This window comes from Mobula hypostoma, chromosome 17 (assembly GCF_963921235.1).
Source record: "Mobula hypostoma chromosome 17, sMobHyp1.1, whole genome shotgun sequence".
NCBI classification, from domain to species: Eukaryota; Metazoa; Chordata; class Chondrichthyes; order Myliobatiformes; family Myliobatidae; genus Mobula; species Mobula hypostoma.
In genome coordinates, this window is record NC_086113.1 from 39,703,375 (window position 1) to 39,722,470 (window position 19,096).

Below are 19,096 nucleotides of genomic sequence, written 5' to 3' on the forward strand. Positions count from 1 at the left end.
ATATGATTGCATGTAAGAGATGAGTTCTGGTCTTGTAACCACTGAAACATTTGACTGTTCTAAACTGATAGAACTGTGGAGAGTGGTAGCTATAGCAACGAGAGCAACTAACTGAATTGGTCTCAAAACTTACCAGGCAAGTGTCAGAATCAGAATCAGAATCAGGATTAATATCACTGGCATATAGTGATATGTGAAACTTGTTGCTTTGCTGCGGCAGTACATTGCTATACATAGTAACAAAAACAATAACTTAAAATAAGAAATATATATAAAAATTAAATTAAATAAGTAGTGCAAAGGGAAAAATACTGAGGAAATGTTCATGGATTCATTGTCCATTCAGAAATCTGATCATGAAGGGGAAGAAGCTGTTCCTGAAATGGTGAGTGTGTGTCTTTAGGCTCCTGTACTTCCTACTTGATGGTAGCAATGAGAAGAGGGCATGTCCTGGGTGATCGGTGTCCTTAATGATAGATGCCACCTTTTAGGGGTATTGTCTTTCGAAGGTGTCCTCGATGCTGGGCAGGCTGGTGTTCGTGATGAAGCGGCCTGAGTTTACAATGTCCTGATCCTGTGCAGTGGCCCCTCCATACCAGACGATGATGCAACCAGTTAGAATGGTCTCCATGGTACATCTGTAGAAATTTGAGAGTGTCTTTGGTGACATAACAATTCTCTTTACACTCCTAATGAAATAGAACCCCAGTTGTACTTTCTTATAACTGCATCAATACGTTGGGCCCCGAACAGATCCTCAGCGATGTTGACACGCAGGAATTTGAAGCTACTCACCCCTTCCCTTCTGATCCTTTGATGAGGACTGGTGTGAGTTCCCTCGAATTCCCTTTCCTGAAGCCTGCAGTCAATTCCTTGGTCTTACCAAGTTAGTTGCTGCAACACCACTCAACAGCTGATCTATCTTGCTCCTGTACGTCTCCTCATCACCATCTGAAATTCTGCCAATGGTAGTTGTGTCTGCAAATTTATAGATGGTGTTTGAGTTGTGCTCAGCCACACAGTCGTGGGTGCAGAGAGAGTACAGCAGTGGGCTAAGCACGTATCCTTGATTTGTGTTAGAGTTGATTGTCAGTGAGGAGGAGATATGATTTCCAACCTGCACAAATTATAGTCTCCCAGTGAGGATGTCAAAGATCCAATTGCAGAGGGAGGTACAGAGGCCCAGGATTTGGAGAGTTTGATTAGAACTGAGGGGGTGATTGTGTTGAAAGCTGAGCTGTAGTCAATTAGCAGCAGCCAGATGTAAGTATTTCTATTGTCCAGATGAATCAAGGCCAAGTGGAGAGGCAGAGAGATTGCATCTGCTGTGGATCTATTGTGGTGATAGGCAAATTGCAGTGGGTCCAGGTCATTGCTTAGGCTGGAGTTGATTCTAGCCATGACCAAACTCTCAAAGTATTCATCACCTTAGATGTGAGTGCCAATGGGTGTAATCGTTGAGGCAGTTCACCTTGTTCTTCTTGGGCTGGTTTGATTGTCATCCTTCTGAAGCAGGTTGGAGCCTCTGTCTGCAGCAGAGAGTGATTGAAGCTGCCCTTGAACACTCTCACTATTTGGTTGGCACAGGTTTTCAGAGCCCTACCGCATACCCCTGATGCCTCCTGAGGATTCACCCTCTTAAAAGATGTTCTGATGTCAGTCTCCGAGACAGAGATAACAGGGTCACCAGATGCTGCAGCAATTTGCACAGGTGTAGTGCTATTCTCCCTTTCAAAGCGCGCGTAAGAGGTTTTGAGCTCTTCTGGGAGTGAAACATTGCAGCTATTCGTGATGGTAGGATTCACTTTGTAGAAAGTAATGACCTGCACACCCTACCATAGTTGATGTGCGTCTGATTCCGTCCCTGGCCTCAATTGGAATTGCTTTTTACTCTTAAATGTCATGGATTGGGGTAAGAGTACAAACCTTTCCGATTGTATCCAACAACCCCGAAGTAAAACCGTCTGATCATCCGCCCATCAAATACAACTTAAAAAAAATTTTCACTAGCGCATGGTTTTTTTTCCAAGTGAAGACAACCTATGAACACACTGAATTTCCAGACTACAGATTGCACATTCCAGTCTGTCATTGGTTACGTCGTTAGAAAGCAGACAACTCTCCTTTCCGACTGTATATCCACACACGTCCATGCCTATGAAAGCAGTGCATGGACAAGAACTGAAAGGTGTAAAGTATACAAACTGTGGAACATGGCTAACCAGCTGAGACGGAGTGGATAGCCTTTTCAAAGCCTCTTCCAGCTATGATTTTTTTGAGCGTACTTCTTTAAGAAAACACGAAGCGTGGCCTCTTGCACGATATTCTGAACGTGCGCTGCATGTCTACTTTGAAACAGTTGGTTAGGGCTCGGCATTCGATTGATCGCGTCTGCGAGAGCTGAAGTGGTTGGAGCATTGGATTCAAAGGGGAGGCTCTTCTCCCACTTTAAAGTGCCGCGGAGTGTAAACTGCAGGTTTTTAATGTGGTATGAGTGAGAGCGGAGAGTAATGTATTCGAGCACGCCTCGCTTCTCTGTCCCAGTTGGTCTCTGACAGCTCTCCTGGAAACTCTTTGAAGAAGATATTCCTTTCGTTGGGGAGAGCTTTATTTGTACTTGTGGGATTATTGTTTGTTTTCCTTTTTGTTCTTCTCTCTTTTTCTCTTCGGCAAAGGAAGAATTACAATAAAACTCCAAATGCTTTTCTCGGCGAGGAAGCGAAGAAGAGACTGCTGAAAATGGGCAAGCTTCAATCAAAACATGGTAGGGAAATTAAAACTCATCCCACTGCCGCGCACACGTGGGGTCTGTTCGCATTTTCACGGGGTGCTTTTCTTTTAAGATTAGTTAATTTAAAAAAGGAAACTCGCCAGCTTTGCTAACTTTAATTTTTTTTTAAACATGGCTCGATTGAAACTGGCAGCATGCAAGCGAAGAGAAAATCCTGAAGGTGAGATTCTTTCTTTAAATGGCTTTACCGACTAACAAGGATTAATCTAGATAGAAATATACTTTTTTGTATTAAATTTAATTTGATTCCCCATCACTCTTCAACTTGTACTTTTAACCTTCGTATTTATTCTTGCAGTTAGTTTTCTTGCAACAATTTCATCAGTTTTAATCCTGCATTTGCCCCCTCTCTGTATGTTTTGATTGTAGGAGACAGCTTCGTGGTGAATGCCTATCTGAATCGCCAGGGTCTGGAAGAGTATGAACGGCAAAGGGTTTCGAACGTTGTCCCGGAGCCAACGAAGCAGCGCGGATGTCGACCGCTCTCCACGGTAATAGACACGGCCCTAGCTAGGGAGCTTTAAAACACATCTACTGTATATACCCAGATATATCCGAGGGGAATGCAGCGCAAGAGGCAACAGCCTCGTTTTTTTAAAAAAATCGCTTTCCACCTCAGCTTTTTTACTGCAAATATTTAATTCTCAAGTCTCCTCTCTGTTCATACGTTGTAATTGGGATTCAATTCATCTCCATAAATTGCAACTGCCCGTTTCTGCAGCGCAGCCGTTCCCCTCGGATTCCAGCTTGCCTCACTCGTTGCCTGTGATTTCGAGTGCTTGCCGGCTTTTTTTTTCTCTCTCTCTCTCTCCAGTTCAGATTTTGGACTGGAATTGTGCGGGTGCAGAAGAGAGAAGCCCTGAGATGACATGTACTACCACCATCCATTCTAGATCAAACTGATTTTCTTTTTTTTTAATATTCTGCCTTCCAGGCAGGTTTTCAGATGCAATCATTCTTTGGAACATGGATCCTGTTACGAGGGAAAGAATTCTCCCAATGAGAATTATCATTTTGGTCCATTAACAACCAAATCTGAATGATTTAGATATTTACCAAAGCTGATAAACTATTAACTTGCTGTGATTCCATAATCACCTAAATTGTAGGGGTTCAAGTACAGATTTTATTTAACTAGTGTAGTGGTTACATTATTGGACTTGCAACCAGTGTTCTGGATTATTGATTCAAAGACACTGTTCAAACAATACCAGAATGGCTAGGGAACTTGTGTTCAAATAAAGTTTGTCTTATCTAGTACAGTATAATTGTGAAGCTCCTGGACTCCCTACATGATTCCACAAGGATGCAAGAAATTACAGATGCTGGAATCAGAGGCAACGTACAAGATGCTGGAGGATCTCGGTGGCTTAGGCAGCATCTATGGATGAAAATGGACAGTTGATATTTCCAGAATGAGACCAGTCATCTGGACTGATGAGAGTTCACCTGAAGGCTTTGACCCAAAATGTCAACAGTCCATTTCCCTCCATAGTTGTTGCCTGCCTTGGCAAGTTTCTTCAGAAATTTGTGTCATGAATTGGTTCACTAATGTTCTCCAGGGAGGGAAACTCGCCCGTTCTTATCTTGTCAAGCAAAATGATTGATTCCTAATTGGCCCTTCAGTTCAACAATAACATAGGCATAGATAATCAATGCTGGCATTGCCAGTGATGCCCATATCCCATGGAAAAATATAACCTTGCTTGCAACAGATTTGAACTGTCTATTCTGTTTTCATACGAAAGTAGCATTCCAATTGTAAAGCTTGGTCTCTGAACATTAATTATTCTTTCAGAATACATCTTGCTCTTTTCATGTGTACAAATGGGTTGAATTGATATTTTCTTATGCTCACTGAGAACTGCGAAATTTAGCGATGTTTTTGAGCTAATTATGACATTAATTTCATTGCTATGGGGAGTTGCAAAGAGACCAGGGGAATGGAGGCTTGGCTTCAAAAAGGATGTGTGCATAGCCACCCAAACAATTATCTTCAGCTTGTCTCCATTTTCTTCTTAGCTTTCTTCTTTCCACCCACCCTTCTGAGCAATTGACCGGAGAAATACAAAAATGAAAAAAATGCCTAAATATCACCCCCCCCCACCAAAAGTAAAACTTGAAAATTCTGGAAATACACAGCAGGTCAGTCTGCATCTGTTGGAAGAGAAACAGAGTTTCAGGTTGAATGTGCCCTGAATTTCAGTATTTTGGATTTTCAACAGCTGCAGGTTTTTAGAAATATATTCTGATCCCCAAAGAAAGGCTGTGTGGAAAGGGAAGCACTCAAGAAAATGGGGGTTGGGAACAGGGTGAGCAGGCTTCAATGGAGTAATTACAGTGCAGTTGCTGCTCATGTAACTGGATTGTTCCAGCAAAAGTCGAAGGTCCAAAACCTTGTGGTGATAATGTTACCAAACATCCTTAAAGTGACTTAAAGGTCTTCTGCGAGTTATGGCAGGTTCTATTCCCATGAACTGCTTGTAAGCTCCAAATCAGAAAAGCAGTTGTGAATGAAGTCCCCCTATTGCATGATACGCCTGCAGTCCCACAGAGGGCAATCTCCCAAATGCACATTTGTACATGTGGGCTGTACTGAATTATAACCGGTATGTGTTGTGAAATTTCTTGTTTTGTGTCAGCAGTACAGTGCAACACAAAGATTTACTGCAAGTTATAATCATGGTGCAAAAAGAGTAGAATAGCGAGGTATTGTTCACGGACTGTTCAGACATCTGAAGATGGAGGGGAAGAAGCTGTTCCTAACATATTGAGTGTGTGTCTTCAGGCTCCTGTGCCTCTTTCCTGACGGCAGTGGTGAGAAGAGGGAATATCCTGGAGGGTGAGGGCCCCCAATGATGGATGCTGCCTTGAGTCACTCCCTTTTGACGATGTCCTCAATGGTGGGGAGACTTGTGCCCACAATGGAGCAGATTGAGTCCACAAACCTATGCAGCTTTGCTTGATCCTGTGCATTGCAGTGTCTATACCAGGCACTGATGCAGCCACAGAATGCATCTGCAGAAATTTCCCGGAGTCTCAGTTGCCATACGAAACTAATGTAGTATAGCTGCTGGCAAGCGTTCTGTGTGATTGCATCAATATGTTGGGCCTAGGACAGACCTTCAGAGATATTGGCACCCAGGAACTTGAAGCTGCTAATCCCCAGAGGAGGACGTGTGTTCGTGTGTTCTCCCAACTTCTCCTTCCTGAAGTCAGCAATCTGTTCCTTGGTCTTATTGATGCTGAGTGAAAGATTGTTGTCCAACACTTCTCTACCAGTTAATCCATCTCACTCCTGCGTGTATAAGATGATGAGAGGCATTGATCATGTGGATAGTCAGAGGCTTTTTCTCAGGGCTGAAATGGCTAACACGAGAGGGCACAGTTTTAAGGTGCTTGGAAGTAGGTACAGAGGAGATGTCAGGGGTAAGTTTCTCATGCAGAGAGTGGTGAGTGTGTGGAATGGGCTGCAGGTGGCGGTGGTGGAGACAAATACAATAGGGTCTTTTAAGATCATCCTGCATAGGTACATGGAGCTTAAAAAAATAGAGGGCTATGGGTAACCCTAGGTAATTACTAAAGTAAGTACATGTTCGGGACAGCATTGTGGGCTGAAGGGCCTGTATTGTGCTGTAGGTTTTCTATGTTTCTATATAACTGAGGTGGGCCAAGAAGTAGCCATGTCTAGAGGTTTTCTGAAAAAGACGAGCAAAGATTTATTTAGCAGATGAATTGGGTGATATTTCGATGCTGCATCTGTGCTTTGAGGCTCTTCTCTGCATCATATTTGCAATAGCTTGACATTTCTGAAGGAGAGGAATGGTGATGGTGTTAAGGAAACAATCAGTGTAAGATGCACTTGACCATTCTATCTTCTACTTTTTGCCTGCAAGCTGAAGGTTAGGAGGCAGGAGTTGCCAAGAGAAAGTGAATGAGAGATGTGAAACCTGACACTGTGCATTGAATCACTAGCACTAAGGGTCTGCATGAAGTTCAGAAATGAGGAGGCTAAGCACCATGACAAGGTCATGTGGGAATACTTTGGAACCAGTTGCATGTGATTAACTAGGTAGAATGCAAATGGATGAGCATTGTCTCTCTGTGCGGGATGATGTTGAAGGAGATTGTGGCTGGTTGTCAATGGCCAGGAGGTCACGAATGAGAAAGGATAATTTAATTTACCTTTTGTTAAAGTCAGATTCGATGCTGTTCTTGGTCTTGATGGGAGAAATTTCTGTATTGTCACATGCATGGAAACCTCATGAGTGGGATTAAGCATCACACACAAAAGTTGCTGGTGAACGCAGCAGGCCAGGCAGGCTAGGAAGAGGTACAGTCGATGTTTTGGACCGAGACCCTTCGTCAGGACTAACTGAAGGAAGAGCTAGTAAGAGATTTGAAAGTGGGAGGGGGAGGGGGAGATCCGAAATGATAGGAGAAGACAGGAGGGGGAGGGATGGAGCCAAGAGCTGGACAGTTGACTGGCAAAAGGGATATGAGAGGATCAGGGGACAGGAGGCCCAGGGAGAAGGAAAAGGGGGAGGGGGGGAAAAACCCAGGGGATGGGCAAGGGGTATAGTCAGAAGGACAGAGGGAGAAAAAGGAGAGAGAGAGAAAGAATGTATATAAATAACGGATGGGGTACGAGGGGGAGGTGGGGCATTAGCGGAAGTTTGAGAAGTCAATGTTCATGCCATCGGGTTGGAGGTGACCTAGATGGAATATAAGGTGTTGTTTCTCCAACCTGAGTGTGGCTTCATCTTTACAGTACAGGAGGCTGTGGATAGACATATCAGAATGGGAATGGGATGTGGAATTAAAATGTGTGGCCACTGGGAGATCCTGCTTTCTCTGGCGGACAGAGCGTAGGTGTCCAGTGAAACAATCTCCCAGCCTGTGTCAGGTCTCGCCAATATATAGAAGGCCACATCGGGAGCACCGGACGCAGTATATCGCCCCAGCCGACTCACAGGTGAAGTGGGATTAAAATGAGTTGTTTCTGGAACAGTTGAGATGACCTTAAGAAGCAGCTGTCTTGAGGTGTTGAGAACCAGTCCATCTTTTATCAGATGCTGCTTTTTTGCACAGCTTTCAGCATTCAACACCTCGAACGAGAGATTGGTACTCCTTACTGTGTCCATTTCACTAATTTCCTTACCCAGGCACTTTGGCATTGATAATGTGATAGACTGTTGACTATATCTACTTGCAGTCAGCTGAGTCTGCATGTTAACCAATGCTCCTGGAGGGCTGAATGCAATTTGGCAGCATTCAGACTGTCCGTATGAGGGTGTGACATTTGTGGTTATAGTGGTGTCTGCTGTAGCAGTATTATCTGAAATCAGGACACTGAATGCAGTCTGCACCAAAATGCACATCATTGCACAAGTTTGAAAGGCACTTTAAATGGGATGTATTGTCAGAAATTATATTTTCCTTGTGACTCATGAATTAAATTAGTATTAACTGCACCCTGCTATGTGTTATTGAGAGAACATTATCCCTATGAAAAGATTTCTAAATTGTCACAATTTTCATTTGAGTTACAGGATCTGTCTCCTTTTTGATCTTTCATACCATACTACTACTACTTTGAAAATGTATGTGGTATGGAGTTTGTCTATGTAAAACTAAAGCAACTTGGATAGCTTATTGTAGTAATTTAATAATTTTGACTTTGAATTTTTCTGTTATTCATCTGGGTCGGGAGGCCATGCCTTCTCACTTCTATTTTGTTCATGTACAAATTAATTACATTCAAAGTTCAAAGTACGTCGTTTTCAAAGTATGTAATCAGTATGTTACCTTGAGATTCATTGCAGTCATGTATAGGAAAAAAGTGGAATAGAATTTTAGAAGGACTATACTGACAGACTGATAAACACCAATATGCTGAGTACAAACTATGCAAATAAATTAATACTGAGAGCATGAGTTATAAAGTCTTCAAGATGGCATCAGTGAACAATGCAACCAGCAATTACATCCTGCAGATAGTACACAAATTTACTCCTTTCAAATATGATTCTACTACTAAGCTGCAAGTAATTGGAACCTGTGACTTAACACTTTGGTGTGTTTTTGGGCTGATTGAGCAATCTGGCGCTTTGCTGTCCCTGAGGCAGTTTGGTGAGGTTGGGAGTGGAGTGTGTGGCCTGGAGACGGGTTGTGAACCCATGATCTCCCCGATTGCTTCTCTCCGATTGGGGCGTCGAGTAAGGTTGAAGTTGACACGGACAACAGTGGGAGGTGGGCTGGTGTTCAATGCCATCTGCTTGCAATTGGTGAATCTTCCTCTCCCTTTCGCTAGCTGCTGTGGGAGGAAAGTGCAGGAGTCTTGGGATCCACATTACAAGGATTGATCAGCGAGGCTGTGGTCTTGTTTTTGGGGGACTTTGAGGTTCATGTTGCACACGTTTCTGGATTCTGGTCACTTTTGCCGTTCTTGAGCGGTGTGATTGGGCCAATCGATGTGGAGGGATGCTTTGGTGAAGAACGGCTCTGCAGCCTGCTAACACGTGCTGAACTGAACTGAGTGGAATACTACTAGACACCTGGTTTGATCTTCAATATTCTGTAGTGTTTGCTCACTTATTACCGGCTGTGCAATCAGTGTTTTTTTTTGACGCATTGGGTGATCGATGTTTTTGTTTTGTGGCTGCTTGTGGGACGTAGAATCTCAGTTGTATGCATACTTCGATAATAAACGTACTTTGACTCGTAAAGAGCCCTTTAAAGTGAATCAGTTAATCTAGAACCATTATAGCATATTGGTGTATGCAGCTCAGGAGCTTGATTCGTTGTAAGGTGATAACTTTTCCTAAACCTGGTAGCGTGGGACGTAAAGCTTGCTGTACCTCCTGCCTGAAGGTAGCAGTAAAAAGGCCGTGGCCTGCATGATGGGGTCTTTTATGGAAACTACTTTCTCATGGCATTAGTCTGTGTAAATGTGCTCTGTGATGGGTTGGGCTTTGCCTGTGATGGACTGGGCTGCATCCGCCACTTTCTGCGCCCTTTTTTGTTCCTGTGCATTGGTGTTTCCATCTCGGTTAAGATGCAGACAGTTAGGATGCTCTCCACTGTGTACCTGTAGAAGTTTGTCAGGTCGTGCCGAATCTACTCAAACGTAAAGGAACATAGGGGCTCTGTCATGCCTTCCCTGTGGTGTACCTGTGCTGATGGTGAGTGTGGAGGAGCTGTTGTTGCTAATGTATATTAACTGATCTGCCAGTGAGGAAATTTGAGGATCCAGCTGCACATACAGGTACCAAGGCCCAGGTCTTGGAGCTTAGTGATGAGATAAAGCATGTTAAGAGTTTCAGGGGGATGTGGGAAGTTTCATTATCCACATACCTTGTCAGCTGATGAAAAGGAACATACTTAAACATGAATATCAATACTATGATGAGTTAAATAGTCTGTCTTGAGTTTTTTAAAGAAGTCATTTCTGAAGGTCTGCTGGTCTGAGGAAGCAGACAAAGCCAATATAGGATCTTCAGACTCTGCCACAAATGGAGGTAGGGAAAAGTCAATTACCATCTACCTTATCTATGTGTCTCATCATTTTAAACACTGTTTTAAGGTTGCCCCTCATTCTCCTAAGCTCTAATGATAAAGGCGTAGCCTAGTAAACCTCTCCCTACAAGTCAGGGCTTCCCATCCTGGCAAGATCCTCGTAAATCTTCTCTGTACTCTTGTTGACTTTTTAACCATGTCTTTTCTATAACAAGGTGACCAAACCTGTATGTAGTACTCCAAGTGCAACCTCACCAGTCAATTGTACAATAGCAAATTAATGTCCCAACCCCTCAACTCAGTGCCCGAACTGATAAGACCAATGCACGGTCTGCCTTTCACCGCCCTCTCTCCCTGTGATGCTGACGTAGTGTTCAGACGTTCACTTCTGTGCCCTGGCAATTCTTGTGTTTCAAAAATGCCAGTAAACCTTGATTCTCTGGTCATTATCACCCCATTATATGTGAGATCTCATTTTAGAGTCAATAAAGGACTTATAAAGTGTAATCGTTATGATGTGGTAAGCAATTTGCAGTTTTTCCTCCCCCACAAAAAAATGATGTGATAACATCAGATAATCTGCTTTGTGATGATTGACAGTTAAATAAGGACCAGGATGCTGAAGGTTTATTCACTGTAATGTCAGTTCTATTAATTTCTAAATGATAAGGTGGTAGCTTGAGTCTGTAAAATGGGGGAGGAAGTAGATGCATAAATAAGAGGAAAGAAGGAAATGCCAACAAAATGATTGTTATCCTTGGAACAGACAGATTTAAAGAGATTAAAAACAAATTTCATCATAAGAATTCTGCAAGCAATTGGAATACATCAAGTGAAACCTTGCTGAACATGAGCTGATATGGTATATGCAGGCCAATTAGTGTATACAAAGGCAAGATCTTATCAATTCCTCCTGACTAGGGTCCAGAAGCAAGATAACTTGCACATTCAGCTTCAGATTTGACTTTGAATTTGGATTATTTTCCAAGTCTCAAGCTGTTGCTCATTTAAAAGAAAATCTTGGTCTAAATGATATGACTTTACGGAACTATAATTTCATTTTGAAGATTAAAATTTCTCATGTTCCGATGGTCATTTTAAACAGGCTGATTGGAAAATTTTATTTGTATCCTGCCAGTACGCTAACCGCTTATGATTAAATCTATTATTCGTTTGCCTTTTAATCAAGCACTACTTTCTGGCTATCTTTACCTTCTTTGAGGCTACCATTAGCTTCTGTTCTCATTAGCTAGATGATGAATGTAGAATAGTATATCGGTAGAAGAAGCTATTCAGCCCATTTGGTTGTACACCAGTTTGTTCAAAGAGCAATCTAGTTGGTCCTAATCATCTGCCCTTTTCTCCAACAGTGGGAATAATTTCTTTTTCATGACCCCTTCATGATGTGGAATAACTCCTATCAAGTCATACTTTAGCCTCCTTGGAGATATCTCTATGGAGATAATCCTGGCCCCATCCTGATCGATGTAAATATGGTTCATCATCCCTAAAGCATTTTTCGCAATCTAGTATATCACCTTCAAAACATTCACGTCTTTTTTTTTAAAATATGGTGCCCAGGCTTAGACACTAACTATCCTGGACCATTAATTGAATATGGCATAACTTCCTAGCTTTTGTACTTGATGTATCTGTTCATAAAGCCCAGGGCCAAAATTACTTTACATTGAAAGATTTGCAACCCTCGCCTCTTTCTCATTTGGTACCACCTAATTTTTATGGTGAATTAGATTATGACCAGCACTAATGTAATTTCCACACTTGATTGCCCCAACAACCAAAGATAAATCCAATGTACCAGTTGGCATGCATGTATGGGCGCTGCCTGTCTTTCTAATATTTCTTTGTATTTCCTCTAATTCCGGCAACCTGATGTGAATTAGTTTTTATTAGCTGTCCTCCAATAAATATTCTAATCTACTGAATGAGTATTAGAATTTTTATCTCTTCATCTCACTGTGGTTATTCCCCTGTCCAATTCAAGGCACTCATAAGAGTAGATTCATTCTTTATTTGTAATTGCTATCATTCAGCAAATTTGACAAGGTATCTCTTTACTTTTTGAGGAGGATGCAAAGAATATCATGGACAAAATGAATATCTAATGAGGATGTCATGAACAGAGCAAACACAAAAAGAGAAATAATGTATGAGATCATGAAAAGGCAACGTAACTTCATTGGACATGTGATTAGGAAAGAGGGGTTAGAATGCACAGTAATTATGGGAAAGATTTGAAGGGAAGAAAGCAAGAGGAAGACAAGGATGAATGATGATGGAGACAGCAGCCAGGGAACTGGAAATGAATATCAATGAATTGATCTACTTGACCCGAAACAGGAGTGTGTGGGCCATGGCACTCAAAGCTCAAACTGGGCATGGCACCTGATGATGATGATTCCTTTACTATAGAGATGGATATAATCACTGAATTAAATGTTTTTGGCATTTTCTTTATAATACTTGATAAAGCCATGAAATCTGAGGGCGAGAGGGGTGGGGGTGGTGGTAGTGGTGAAAGCAGAGCCTGACTAATGAGAAATTGGAAGTTCTACAAGAATTGTGTGCCCTGTAAGCAATCTAGTAATCTGTTTTTTTAAAAGTTAAACATTATTAACTATTACTTGCAAAGCTGACATTCTTCAAATTTTCAGAAAAACCCAAATAGTTGATGAGGTGAAAATTTTTATTACTGCTACCAACTTCTGGCAATTCTGATGTGTAACCCTACTCTTAACTGAAGAACCAAGGATTCATCTTGGATATGAGTATCAGTAATCCTTAATCACCACAGAAAGTTTACAGTACAGTAAGGGCTATTTGGCCCACTGTGTCCATGTTAGTTGGAAAAGAAGCACCTAATCTCATCCCACCTTGGTCCATAGCTGTTCACGTCCAGCTATTTCAAACTATGTTTAGAGTTCATCCTATACCACTCTTAAAGCAGCAAGTTCTAAACTCCAACCATACAATGAATGAAAGAAGCCTTTTTTTCACTCTTTCCCCCCCCCCCATCTAATTCTGCCTGAATCTTAAGCTACTGACTTTGAATTTCATTGATAAGGAAAATGCTTCCCTTCTGTGTAGTGCATCTGGGTCTAGATTTGCCCTTTTCTTCCAAAGAAAACAACTTTAGATTATCTAATCTTTCCTCATACCTACAACTTTCCAATCTTTGTAGCATAATTGTAAATCTCTGCTGCAGCCTCGGCAATACATTCACATGTTTCCAAATGGAGTGCCCAGAACAGAAAGAACTGTTCAGTCCATGTCCTAACTAGCATAACCTCTCTGTTCTTTTTTTTTAATCATTTGTAGTGTTTAAACATAACCAGGACAAATATGAAAAGCCATAAATAGGTTTCTGAGAAAGGGAAAGAATCAAATAATAAAAGGAATGATTTGAGAGGTGTTCAGGGACACAAATGATGGGATTCACTATGAAAGAATAATGAAGGCTTAGTTGCAGCTGATAAGGAGGTGTAAATAGGAGAAGAACAGAGAGAAGATAAAAAATCAATGTGAGAGCTGAGACGCGAAGAAGCACAGTTGCTAGAATCTGAAATGAAAGAGAATGCTTATCTTCCAAATGGGCATGCTGCAGCTCTCAGCCCTGAATTCAACAGTGTCAGATAATTGGCCTTTCCAGTTCATAGTAGAAATGGCCAATTTTGATGAAGGGTCATCAACCTACAATTTTGACTCTTTTTTTTTGTTTCCTTGTGGTGATGCTGTTAGACCTCCTGGGCTTTTCCCACTTCTAATTTGGATTTCTGGTAACTGTAATGTTCTGGAATTCTCAATTCCAGTATTGTTCACTGGCCTCTGTCCTCGTTCCTCTCGCACTCCTTACTCCTCTAAACGGATCAGGCACAATATTTGAGAGTCATCCTCTCTTGGCAGTCACTACCATTTATCTGTCTTGATTTCTACCTCCCATACACATTCCCTTTCTTCATTCCATCCCTCCCTCTTCTCTAAAACCCAATGTGTTTTTTACCTTTCCTTGTTCTATGAAAGGTCACCAATGTGAGATGTTACCTCTGCTTATCAGTTCACAGGTGATGCCTCGCTTGAGTACAATAACCAATGTAGAACATGCTACAATTGAAATACGATTGATTAAAGGATGAACATCTGAGGATTGCAAGAGGCAATGGTTGTATGCACTTGATCTTGTACTCTGGGGCTTTTGGCATCATCTGAGAAATAGGTGAAGCACTGGTTGTTACTTAAGTGCAGCACGCTGTATTGCCAATAAGATTTGGGACTCTCATGAACAAGCCTTGATCCCATGACCTTGTGATTTGGACAATATTGTCAGCCATGTTTCAGTTGCAAATTATTGTTCATCTCCTTGGAAGCTGTAGAAAAGTCATGCAGTGCAGGGTACTTTTGCCTAATACTAATTTGTATTTATTCTGAATCTTTTAATATTGGTCATGTGGACCTTGGTGCCTTGTAAGACAATTAGTAAATAAAGTTCTTTGATTACATGGGAGATGTCACAATCTGGTCAGCATTTGGGTTTTGTGGAGGATCTAGAGTTAGAGAGATGGAAAAGCTTAAGGGTGGTATTCCAGATCTTGGGATTTTAGTGTTTGAAAGCCCATCTGATAGTGTTGAAGATACTTGTGTGCTCAGAATTGTTAAGTTATAAATAGCTATATGTTTTGGCTTGGAACAGACTAACCTAAACTGAAAATTCTGTTAATAAATATAAAGGTTCTAGATGAATTGAACAATTTGGGTAAATGACGATTGAAAACCTCATTGGTGTTTTCTATGTACTGCTCTTGCATGCCAGTGCCAAGGAAGAGTTTGTTCTTTCAGTATGTATTTGTCAATTCTTATTTAGAACTAAGGCCTTATTTAGTTCTATTCATCAGTAAGGAAGCCAGTCTATGGTCCCCATTAGGCAGAAGGAACGTGAATATCTGCGGTTTTTTTTCTACCTTTCTCTGAATTGTTGATCTGCTTAATCCTTGGCATTGTAATATGCAACTTGTATGCATCATAGTAAAAAAAAACATTTAATTACTATCTAATTAAATCTACCCATAGCTGAAAAGCATTTCCATTGCATTTTTTGTATCTCATGCAAATATGCATTCTGCTTGTACATCATCAACCTCTTAAGTGCCACTGTCATCTATGTTTGTACCTCAGCTACTTCATATTTATATCATTAAATAGCATGTACTGACCTCCAGGTGTAAAGGTATGTGAATAATTAAATATGAAAATATAAAACTTTTCATATCTCCACCAGTTTGACTCGGCTCCTTTATGGAAAGGAAATGTGCTCTAACCCCAAACGTTAATGTATAAGTGGTGTTAAATACTACGAACGGATACTAGTGCGGTGACTCCGTTAAGATACATTTGAGAAGGGGATGAGGGCGTTTTTTTTGCAAGCAGTTGGGTAATTGGATTCCACAGCTGCTCCACATAAACATCAAAGTGCCTTGAGAGGAGAATTATTCCGGGTTATTCCATCACTTGAATGGCAGTGTCCAGCCAGAACCATCTGCTCCACCTTCTCATCCAGAAAGTTTAAATTAGAGGCTTCAAGTTGAGTGGAGAAGAGACTTGTGTATATATCACTGTTAAGATTAGTTTCCTTCTGATAAGCTTTTGTAGTTTAAGGGATTTCTGTATTTGGAGAATGCTTAACTCAGTTGCGATTGCATAAAATTTTCACAGACCTTGTGTTTTCAAGAACATTGCTTGGAAATGTAGCTTTATTTTCAAAGTATTAATTTGAAGTGTAAGTTAGACTATACTTCCACAAATTATGTCCCCCAACGTGCGTATCAAAACCTGCAGCTATTGGGTCTTCCCACTGGTAAACACATTTGCAAATACAGCATAGTGGGTGTGTTAATCAGACTGGAGTCTAGAAATCTGGACTAGTAATCCAGAGAATGTTAGTTCAAATCCCATAATGCTGAATTGAGAATTTAAATATAGTTTACTTTCATTTGGTTCAGAGAATGCAGACGTTATTGGAAAAGCTTGCATTTATTTTCTGTCCTAATAGTCCTTAAGCATTTCAGAGGGTTGTGAATATATTTGACCACTGTATTGTTACCATTTCATTCAATAGCACTTTTTCTCATCTTGTGTGGCCTAGGCTGAGGTTTTGAACTGGGGTTACTGTTGTCATTTATGAAATGGTAGACAGTAATTGTTTTATTCAAAGTTTATTTAATGACATGAACATATCCACTATGGGATTTGATCAAGCTTTTCCTGGGTATTTTAGAAATTGGCCTTTCTCCTTTCTGTATTAATGGCAGATGTTACCCAGTGCTCTTCTAAAGAATATTGGCACTTGAATATTCTGGTTATTCGGAATTCACTTGCACCTCAAATTTTTTTTGAAACCAAGCTAGTTTCAAAAGAATTCAGGTGTGAATCAAATCAGCGGTATTCAGATTTGAGTTGACGGTGATCAATTAGTGGACTAGTCATGTAATTGCAAACCCTTTACATCAGCAAAGTGTTAAAGCTAAATAGGTGTCGCTTTCAGTTTGGACATCGGCTGTGAAAGGAAAGGCAAAGTGTCTATCTTCAACTGTACAGGTTCTAGCAAAGAGATGATGATTATAGTCCTCCAGTATTAAATATTTTAATAGCATGATATATTCTCATCATTTAAATGTGCTCTGTGAAGTGCTGCCTCAGTGTATTAAATGTGTTAAAACTCTTCTTCCCAAAGTGTTGGAATAATGTTATAATTGCACTGTATGAAACTTGTTAGTGAATTTGCATACATCAAGATCTCACATAACTGCAATGAGATGAACGAAGAAATAACCTTTTGGGAAGTTTAGAAGTTAAATATCATCAGATACTTGGCCTTTTAAGAAATGTTTCATTAATTTCATCTCAAAGACATTACCTCACTCAATGCTGCATGAATGCTTTGACGTGCATTTTACACTCAAATATCTTGAATGCACAACTTTCTGGCTCCAACTTGAGCAATCCCCCTGAACTGAAGCTGGAACCAATGTTCATCAAGAGTATCACCAGAAGTAATCAGGTGTAGTAATGAATTAGATTTGGCTTAATAACAAAAAAAACTACGCAAGAAAATATTGGAAAGCATAAACCTTTATTAGGGACTATACCATGGAAACTAAAGGCACCCAAAGACTAACCTTTCTCCAAACAGGTTGTAGGCTTGTTGGTTTCAGGCACAAACTCCTTCACTTTCAAAAAGTTAACAGATGAAGGATTGCTGGGAATTTGATTTCAATATGAATTCTGAGCAAGTTAGATATTCTGTGAATTGTAAAAAGATGCTGCTTGTTTCAGAGTTGTCACCATATCGTACAGTCACATACCAATGTGGTGTCACAAGAAAATGAGATATAATGTGGAAGAAAACTTTTAGCCTCTTATGCCATTCAATAAGATCTCAATTCAATGCTTCTTTCCTGTGTCAATCCCTTGGTTCCCTTAAAATCTAAAAATCTGACCTTCACATCTATCTTGTGTAGATGGTCCAAAGATTTAGAGTGAGAAGTAATTCACTATCCTCTGGGCAAAGAAATTTCTTGCCTTGGTCCTGAAAGCTTAACTATGTATACTGTAAAGCACCATAAGAATTTTGTATGTTTTGATGAGATCACTTCTCATTCATCTAAATTCAAGACATTGAAGGCTGAATCTCTCCTTGTATGACAAATCCAGTGTCCCAGGGATCAATCTTTTGGAACCTTGCTGCACTTTTGTTGCAGTTCTATGCGGTTCTCTGTTGGTAGAGTGAGATCACACCTATACAGAATATTCCAGATGAAATCTTGCCAGGAGGTGTAATTGGAACAAAATGTACTGTGCTTGTATTTAAATCCTTTCAATAAAAACCACTGTACCATTTGTCATTCCTAATTGCTGGCTGTACTCTTATTGGATGCTGTTATTCACTTATTCTGCTCATGGACCGCCCTTGCTGAATTCTGGAATTTTCCCAATCATGCATCTTCTGCTTTTTATGTTGCTACAATAATGAGACTTTTCCTTTGATCTAATGCTGTCTTAACTTGATGGCCAAAGCTGGACTACTTTTCCTGTTGGGTTATTTTGAACAATATATTCTTTTAACAGACATTAACAATGTGTTATTTCCTATCCATATCTACATTACGTGGTGTAATATTCTCAGGACCTACAGTTAGAATTGCCTTGCATGATGATAGAAATCTTGAAATATTCATTCCTGTTACTAGTTATGTACTAGAACAGAACTAATGTTGGTCCTACTCCAAAAAAAAGTAGACCTGGTGGATTATTACTTGAAAATTTCCACTTCCATTGGATTACCTTCCCTCTTGGGCCTTGTTTGTGTGTTGTAACTGGAAACTTTATAATTGGATGTTGTATTTGTTTAGTGCCTGAAATATGACATTTTGTGAGGCTGCATGGGGGTTGGAGCAGTGGTGGCAATGAAGTGAGTCTTCTCTGTATGCAGTTTAAGAACTTTTATTATAGAGTGGAACTCCCAACACAGCCAAAAGCTCCACCTAAGTTCATTAATCCCTGCGCCCCCGCTCCCCAACCACTTGCCAATTTCACTGCAGGTTCCCTTGCTGGGTAACAATCCAGTTGGTCTCCGCTTATCAGGACTGTCCAGAACGGGTTGAGTCCAGCCCAACCTCTGTGTAGGAAAACTTTTCCTGAAGTGGTAGTTGGTTTGTGTGGGCTTGAGGCTCCTGTTAGATGTCAGTCCAGTATTTGTAGACTATGTTTTGGTCT

At 40.7% G+C, this 19,096-nt stretch overlaps 1 protein-coding gene across 3 annotated transcripts in view; it reads left to right on the plus strand.

The window, feature by feature from the left end:
- Nucleotides 1-2,164: 2,164 nt before the first annotated feature.
- nkd2b (NKD inhibitor of WNT signaling pathway 2b) overlaps nucleotides 2,165-19,096 on the plus strand; it is a 116,463-nt gene continuing 99,531 nt past the window's right edge. Inside the window, exons 1-3 of one of the 3 annotated variants that reach the window (XM_063069750.1) lie at nucleotides 2,165-2,764; nucleotides 2,925-2,951; nucleotides 3,161-3,282. In XM_063069750.1, coding sequence (XP_062925820.1) covers nucleotides 2,740-2,764; nucleotides 2,925-2,951; nucleotides 3,161-3,282 — 174 coding nt within the window. In that variant the 5' untranslated portion in view covers nucleotides 2,165-2,739. Of the gene's footprint in view, nucleotides 2,765-2,923; nucleotides 2,952-3,160; nucleotides 3,283-19,096 lie in introns of those variants that run through there. The other 2 variants (XM_063069751.1, XM_063069752.1) reach the window with 2 other exon arrangements.